General features: G+C 36.4%; 1 protein-coding gene across 1 annotated transcript; it reads left to right on the forward strand.

Moving 5' to 3' along the window:
* The first annotated feature begins 1,217 nt into the window (after nucleotides 1-1,217).
* On the forward strand, nucleotides 1,218-1,811 carry LOC131949195 (fibulin-5-like). Its single transcript, XM_059310984.1, has one exon. The coding sequence runs from the start codon at nucleotides 1,218-1,220 to the stop codon at nucleotides 1,809-1,811; it is 594 nt and encodes a 197-aa protein (XP_059166967.1).
* The last annotated feature ends 7,373 nt before the right edge of the window (nucleotides 1,812-9,184 follow it).

Here is a 9,184-nt window from a genome sequence, read left to right on the forward strand (position 1 = left end):
TTTGGTAGTTATTGTTCATAATAGTGTGCGAATATTAAATTTGATAGCAGGAAGTTACCACTAAGACAACCACACCCGCCCTGCTAGTCTACACATTACTCGACATCCTTATAACCCTCGAGTAGTGTCGGCGTAGTGTGCTATTAGTTCTGTATACCCGATTACTGTTTCCAACGGGAAACTGGATTGTCCAGTTTTTTGTTTCACCTATCCAACCGTACGACAGCAGTGTAAAATAAATTTGGCCATGTGTTATTCTACTATGACTCTAAATTATAATAGACCATAATAATTGGGTGATTGCACATTGGAAATTCAAAGCACTAAGCCTGGGCCCTAAGTTGAAAACCGCCAGATGTTTGTGCTATTAAAGAGATCTTTAAAATAGACAATGTTAATTTTTTTTCTCTATAGATATCAAGTTCCAGACGATTTCAAATATCACAAAACATGTTTCCTTTGTTCTGGAGAAAATTAAGCCTCTGCATTTGGTGTAAGTTTTTTTTTTATTTCATTTAATGGAAACTAAAGGTTTTTCTTAATTTCCTACTAAGTTTGCCATCATCATCAAAAGCTTGTTTTTTTTCAACAGCGTGTGTTATACTCTTCACACTAACAAAGTCCGTCCAATTTAAAATACAGACATGTAGAGTTTTTAAAGTTTATATCTTTTAACCACAGGTTGTACACAAATCCAGGGACAAGACTTCACATCATTCAGAATAGACAACAGAACGTATAAACTATCAAGCTTATCTTTTAGCTATCCTTCAAATGTGTGTTCCTCAGTAGGATCAAGAGTTGCCATCTTTGACACAAACAAAGAATATTTCAAAGTGCAGGAGTATTTATTACAAACGGTCTTGTCCTATAAAGTACTGGTGCAGACGTTGATCAACTCAACAGGGCACTTTTGGAAACTAGAGCCCATCTCAAATTCAGTTTGGGTGAAGGGAAGTCTTATGTACTTGTGTGAGTATATCGCGAAAAATAACTGCTTTGTTATACTAACAGAGAATGGGTTAATGAACATACCATTTATTTTTTCTAATTACAACGTGCTGTGTCGAGCTACTTGTAAAGATGGATTTATTAGTGTAGGGTCGGACTGTCTTGATGTAGACGAGTGTCTGAGTTCTCCTTGTCAACAGGAATGCTACAATACAGATGGTTCTTATAAATGTGGATGCAATGATGGGTACCAACCTGGGGCATATATGACGACTTGCGAGGACATAGACGAGTGTCAAACTACAACACACAACTGCTCACAGTTATGTAACAACACTGTAGGTGGTTACACCTGTAGCTGCCATCAAGGTTATGAGTTACACAACGACAGCAGATTTCTCTGTGTTGATGTCGACGAATGTGGTTTAGGAACTCACACCTGTGAAATTACTTGTGTCAACACATTAGGTTCTTACACCTGTAGCTGCCCATTAGGTTACCAACTTGACCAAGATGGTAGCTCCTGTGTCAAGACCAGATCACAACCATCTTGTCCCTGCTCCTGTAGGACTCAGACCAGAATCAACATGTCCAGTACTCTAATGGCCGTTCAGAAAGAAATTGACCAGATCAAAAAGAACTTGACCGTTGAGACTCACGACCTGTCGTCCTACATACGGAGCAAGACTTCCGCAACAGACGACAGAATGACGTCAGAGACAGTCGGTTTATTTGGCGCCATTTTGATAGTTGTTAACATTGGAGTTGTCGTAATTCCTGATGTCATCATCACACTCATAAAGTTGCTGTTTTCAAAGCTGCGGCCTATATTTAGTAAAAACGTGGTTGATGTTCTTTAAAAACATGAAGTTTTGCTCACATGACTTTGGTTTAAGGTTGTCTTTCTGTACCGATCTCTGAGTACAGTTTTTTTTTTTATTTACCTTCATATAAATTAATGTCACACTCTTTATGCTGTAATTCTAATTCATAAAGGTTCTTGAATCATAGGAATGTCACAATGTGACACTTTTATGTAATGACACATTAAGCGATATCTGCTTGAAAAGGTAGTGCAAGAATGTTTCATTTTTTTGTTGTGACATTTATCAACGACTATCTTCATTGAAAGTTTTAAAGCTGATTACTTTTTTCTCTAAACATTACATGTTAAAGGATGTAATATAGTGAGACTTGTGAAGTCAAGGGAACTCACTCTTCTTGTATTAGTATTATATTTATATTGTTATCTTGAGTGATGTCCCTTACATATATATAAATAGTTGTCTCTCGTCACTTCCGCCCTCTCTCTCTCTTTCCTCATGGTGTGAATAAAGTACTGTTAACAATCATTGTGGCTTCTCGTCAGTGTTTCCAATCTATTACATTGGCGACGAGGATAAATAATCCACTAGAAAGAGCACCTACTTACGCAAAAAAGAGGTTTGCTAGAGCATATTGGCTAAGTATTTCTAGGATAATGGCGCTGTATGGCCAAATAAAAGAATTTGATTCGAATGATGAAATCATTCATGATTACCTAGATAGGTTAAGCTTTTACCTTGAAGCTAACGACGTGACGATAGAAGCCAAAAAGAGAGCTGTTTTGTTAACAGTCATAGGCCTCAACAATTTAGGCTACTAAAGGACTTATGCGCACCAGCTAGTCTAACTACCAAGAGCTTTAACGAGCTGAGCAAATTGCTAACAGATCACCATGCGCCTGTACCATCAAAGTTTCTATGTAGAGCTAGATTTGACGGTAGGACTCGTCAACCAAACGAGTCAATATCAGAATATGTTGCTGCTTTACGTCATTTAAGTGAATTTTGTGAATTCGGAGACACGCTGTCTGACAGACTATGTGAAAAGTTTGTGACAGGTGTAAACAGCCCTGATGTTCAAAGAAAGTTGCTGCTCGAGACAGATCTAACATTGGAAAAAGCAATACAACTAGCAACTTCATTCCAGCAGTCATCCGATGCGGCGAGATCTCTAGCACCTTCAGAGATCCATGCAGTAAACAGCAGGTTAGTCAACAAACACCAACCCCATCAGAGCATTCCAACTTATGCTAAACAGCCTGCACGTTTAAAGCCTAGATCTAAATCTAGTAATAATTATCAAAAATGTCATCGATGCAAAGGTCCCCATGCATCTCATCGGTGCAAGTTCAAGTCTGCAACTTGTTATAAGTGCAGTAAGCAAGGTCACATTGCCAAGGCCTGCTTTGCAAAGTCTTCGACTGTTACTAAATCTAGCCAGTCAAGACAGTACCGCAACCAAAGGCAGTACTATGTTAACTCTCACCAAGACTACCTAACCCAACCAATGAACCACTCTACCTGTGAAAATGCTCAAACTGATTCGCAGCCGGATTTCAACCTATTCTCTGTGAAATCAATAAGTCATGCTCCCATCAATGTACTAGTTAATATCAACGGTAAGAGCATCAGCTTCCAACTTGACACTGGAGCATCTCTAACAGTCATCACAAAGAAGGACTTTGACGCTGTCACAGGAGGATCAGTGCCTCTACAACCATGTCACAAGTGTCTAACAACATACACTGGTGACAATTTCCGGTAATAGGAGAGTGTATGGTTCATGTAAGTTATAATGGTCAAAGTGTTAAACTTCCTCTTCTTGTGGTTGAAGGAAATGGACCACCATTACTAGGTAGGAACTGGTTAGTTGATCTTAAGTTAAATTGGGAGAGTATATTTTCATTGATCAAAACAGGAGAATCTAGTCTTACTTCAATAGATAAAGTTATATCTGAAAATAAATGTGTTTTTGGTAATCCTGGATTACTAAATGATAGAACAGTGAAGATAAGCATTAAAGACACAAATCCAAGATACTGCAAAGCTAGAATTCCACCTTATGCAATGAGGAATAAAATTGAAAATGAGCTAAGTAGATTGGAATCTAATGGCATCATAAAGAAGGTAGACTATTCCGATTGGGCAACGCCCATTGTGCCAGTGTTAAAGAAGGATGGTTCTATAAGAATTTGTGGAGTCTATAAAGCTACACTGAATAAGCAAATAGAGCTAAATAGGTATCCTATTCCTAATATTGAGAAAATTTCTTTGAATTTGGCAGGAGGAGACAAATTCACTGAATTAGACTTTAGTCATGCTTACACTCAACTAGAACTGCATCCAGATTCAAAAGTCTATACGACAATAAACACACATAAAGGACTCTACCAATATGAAAGACTATGTTTTGGCATATCATCTAGCCCTGGAATTTTCCAGGCTGTCATGGACAGTATTTTTAAGGATATTCCAAATGTTTGTGTTTACTTTGACAATGTGTACATAACTGGTAAGAATGACACTGAACATCTTAAAACACTAGATAAAGTCTTGAAAATAGTTGGTGAAAAAGGTTTAAAGATAAACAAAGATAAATGTCAATTCATGCTGACAGAAATTAGTTTTCTTGGTTATATATTAAGCAAGCAAGGTATCAGACCTCAACCTGAGAAAACAAAAGCCATTAAAGAAGCACCCAAACCTGAAAATACCCAACAACTAAGAGCTTTTTTGGGCTTGATAAATTACTATGCAAAGTTCATAGGGAATCTGTCTGGTAAACTATCACCACTGTACAAGCTGCTACAGAAAAATGCAACTTGGCACTGGGGTAAACAACAAGATACTGCTTTTAATACAGCAAAAGAGGCTTTGTCTTCTGACACCTTACTAACTCACTATGACCCAGGGAAAAGACTTATATTAACATGTGATGCTTCACCAGATGGTGTAGGAGCAGTCTTGTCCCACATGGATGAAAAGGGTGACAGACCCATTGCTTTTGCCAGTCGATCTTTGAACCAGGCTGAGAAAAATTATTCTCAGTTAGATAGGGAAGGCTTAGGCATCATTTTTGGTGTTAAGAAATTTCATAAGTTTCTGTTTGGTAGGAAGTTCACCATCTTTACAGATCATAAACCATTGCTAGGTTTATTTGGAGAAAACAAAACCCTACCTGAGCATGCCTCACCAAGAATTCAAAGAATTATGAAAACAATTATGAATTGAGATACAAACCTGGATCTGAGAATAGTGCAGATAGTCTTAGTAGATTACCTTTAAAAAACCAAAGCCTTAGCTATGTACCAGAAGATGTATTTGTTCTCTTCACTATCATGGATAACTCCAATATAAATGTGAATGATATTAAAAGAGAAACACAAAAAGATGAGTGCTTAATAAAAGTATATGAGTACTGTAAGAATGGTTGGCCTGAAGAGTCTGTGAATGATGACTTAAGGCCATATAAAATAAGAAATAAAAAACTTTGTGAAGATAATATAAAAGATGGAGAAGATGCAGTCCATTTTCAGTCAGAGTTACCTAAACAAAGTATTTGTAACTTAATAAATGATTATGGTGATATGTCAATTTCAAATGCTTTTAAAGAGAATACATTAGTAAGAAAGAATGTGATCATCAAACAACTTTCCTAACATCATTAGCACTTACAGAAACTAAAAGGGTAACATCAAAAGAAAAAAAGATTTTTGCCATTTAATACACCCACTTCAAATACTGGATCACAGTTGCAAAGTGATATGGTCCAGGATAGTACTTTTATACAGTATTTTTGGTCACCAAAAAGCACTATCAGATTACATGAGAAAATTGATCAATCAAAGAAATCTATGTCAGTTAAGGATCTGAATAATAGCATAATACTTTCAGATGCCAATTCAAAAATAGTTCCATTAAATCATGACAAATCATCCATTGAAAGAGAATTTGCAGTTAATGATAATGTGTATCTAAGAAATTATGGGAGAAGGGAAAAATGGATACCAGGTCAAATTGTTCAATGTACAGGACCTGTGTCTTATAAAGTAAAAACAAATGATGGACTTATTGTCCGTAGACATGCAGACCAGTTAAAAATAACTTGTGCAGATAATAAGTGTGAATCTGTCAATCCCACCAAATCTGAACAGTTCACACCAACTCAGTTTGTTCCACAACCGAGTTCTGTTGATATGAGTGAACCAAGTAGTCTGGAGTCAGAAAATGTAAATTCTGGAGTTAATGATTTAAATCCTAGACCTCCTGAGATAGAGAATCCATATGGTCAGAATCTTGGGTCACCAAATCAAAAGCCACTGAAAAGGTCAAGCAGGACAATCAAAGTCCCAACTAAGTTAGAACTATGATTTTAAAGGTCAAAAGGACTTTGACATCATTGTTTTGTATTTTAATTATGTTGTAACATATTGTGCATTGTTTGTAAGGATGTAATCTACCATAGTGTTCATGTTACAATATAATTGGTGATTTTAGGATACTGTAAATTGTTCTATTGAGAGATGTGTTGTGTTTACTAAGGGTAAAGGGATGTAATATAGTGAGACTTGTGAAGTCAAGGGAACTCACTCTTCTTGTATTAGTATTATATTTATATTGTTATCTTGAGTGATGTCCCTTACATATATATAAATAGTTGTCTCTCGTCACTTCCGCCCTCTCTCTCTTTCCTCATGGTGTGAATAAAGTACTGTTAACAATCAATGTGGCTTCTCGTCAGTGTTTCCAATCTATTACAAAGGACTTGTAATTTTAACAATAAAATGGTGTGAGGAATATACATAGACATGGGCCGACTATCCACGCAGCGCCTCCGACCGACCATCCAGGTGACGCCTTAGACCGACCATCTAGATGGGGCCTGAAACGGACCATCCATGCAAGCTGGAGCCAGATCTTCATGTATACATCTGATTCATCTAAGACACATTGTACTATATAACCTGGTACACATTTCTCCTTTTAATTATCTATCGATTTGTCTTTACTGTATTGATGTGTGTACTTGAACCAATTTAAATGTATAAAAAACTAATATAAATCAGTTAAAATCCCATTAGCAATATAATGTTTTTACGTTTTAAATGTGTTTTTTATCCTTCACAATCTTTTAAGATTTATGATTTATACAAACTGGTCTGTAATATTACCTTGATGTAAATGTAGGTGTAGAAATCTTTGATTTAAAAATACATCTGTGGACAGCAAACCACATAGGAGGGATAACTCCAATTTCAAACAACTGCTGGCTTGCAATGTGTTCTTTGATGGAAAAAGTCCATGAAAGCAGGCTGACATCGGAGACACCAGCCTATAATGGCGACTAAATTGTTTACAGGTAATACTTAAGTGTGTTGGTGGAAATCAACTCTAACATTACAAAGGAGAAGAAGAAGAAAAAAAGAAGCAGAAAAAGAAGCAGAAAAAGAAGAAGGATTAGTTGTGCCCAGTGTTTCTTCCAGACTTTTTTCTCCTGGGGGAAGGGGGGGGCACTTGAAATTTTCGGGCGGGGGGCGGTAGACCTTTTTCGGGGGGGGGGGGGGGGGGGGCTGGGCCCCACTCGAAGAGATGCCTGGAAGAAACTCTGGCTGTGCCCTCCTTTTAACCCCGCCTTTGACGCAGAGTGAAACAAAAGCTTTAGAAATGTTTTACTTTTTTTCTATACGTTTATTGTCTAGACTAAGCATGTATTATGCCAAGCAAATTAAAGAAGTGCAAAAAATACATACAACGGAGGAGACAGTTCAGAGACCTATAGAAGAAGAATATTTCTGATAGATAATGATACTATGTACATATCAATAATGTTGACTCTTCTACAAGCCAATATAATCTTCTCTTCCCCCCCCCCCCTATTCCCGCAACTTGAGCTTATCGTTATTTCAGTTATAATACTATATTGTATTGATTCAAACGCTTTTATTACTAAAGATCTAGAAGCTAGAGAATCATTGAACCTGAAATTCATGGTTGATTGGCGCACATCACCCTTATGTTGTGACATCGCCCGTGTCGGCTTTTATGAATGACTTTTCTCTTGGTTAATATTCCTAGCTCTTGGCGAAAATGTTATGACATTAATTTGGCTTCAGGAGAAATGTTAAGATCAATACAACGTCAATATAGTCAAAGCCATAAACTTCAAACATAAGGTAAAAATTGTATTTCTGGTATAAACGTTTTGTTTTATTTTATACTAGCTATCGGTACCCGTTACAAGGGCTATTCTGGTGACTTTTAGCTCTTCTCTTTACAAAAGGCTACCCGGTTATTCGTTTAGATATTTATCTCCGGGGAGCGGCATTTAAAACTGTCCGGAGGAGGGTTTGGGGGTTGTGTGGGTGTGTTGGGCGGTAGCGGATACTGGTTTTTCTATATTTTTGTATGGATTACTTTTTAAAATTTTGTTCGGAGGTGAAAGGGGAAGAAATAGTAGAAATGCATACAGAAAACGTATATACCTACGGAATGTAAGTTTTCAAATGAATTGTACTTCAGCTCTTAAAAAAAGTCATTATCGGAAACTTAGGAAAAGAAACATTTTATTAATCAAGAGCATTGGAATAAAACATTGTTAAGATTATGAAAAGGGGGTTTTGTTTTATGTTTTACCTATGTTTATACTAGTTTAAAATAACATAGACTAACAATACCTATTATCAATACCTATTAGAAAAATTGAAAGCAAATTATATACAGTATTAGTCAACACAATACCATATTAAATGCACTCGCTGATTAAGAGATTTAAAATTAAGAGACAAAAGATTGCATTAAAAACCCGGCTGTTCAATGGTAGTTATGTTGTTTTTGTCTTTTGAAAACAACTATTTCGGCTGAGCATGGGTCTGACTCACTATCCCTTCATAAGTTAAAAAGACAGAAACAGTTGAACTCTACTTCACCTGCCCCGTGTCCCGCCAAGTCCCGATAGGCAACTTCATCATCAACATATTAAAAAACAATTGAAAAAAAAAACTAAGATTGACATGGTGTGTCTCGAACCCGTACCATTCGCCTGGTATCAATATTACACTGTCATCTCAGCTTTTTAGGCACCTTACGATTCATGAAGAATAAAAGACGTAGTTAATTTAAGACACTTAACTTAAGCGAATAGGTTTATTCTTTCAACGTAAATTTTATCCCAAAGTAGCCAATTCCATAGCTAAACAAACAAAGATGTCTATAAAATAATTAAGGCCTGAAATAGTTTAATATAGAAATTTATTATTGGAATAGATTCTAGAATAGATAGGGTCTAAATCTAGATTTTAGCCTCATCTTCTAGTTTTTCCGTAGATCTAGTCTAGATCTAGAATCCAAATGGCAAATAGATAAAGTAAATTTTATAAGTTTAGGCCGAGAAAATTGTATTGTATACATTT

Source organism: Physella acuta, unplaced genomic scaffold, assembly GCF_028476545.2.
Source record: "Physella acuta isolate Inbredline_101_S28 unplaced genomic scaffold, ASM2847654v3 ptg000677l, whole genome shotgun sequence".
Classification (NCBI taxonomy): domain Eukaryota; kingdom Metazoa; phylum Mollusca; class Gastropoda; family Physidae; genus Physella; species Physella acuta.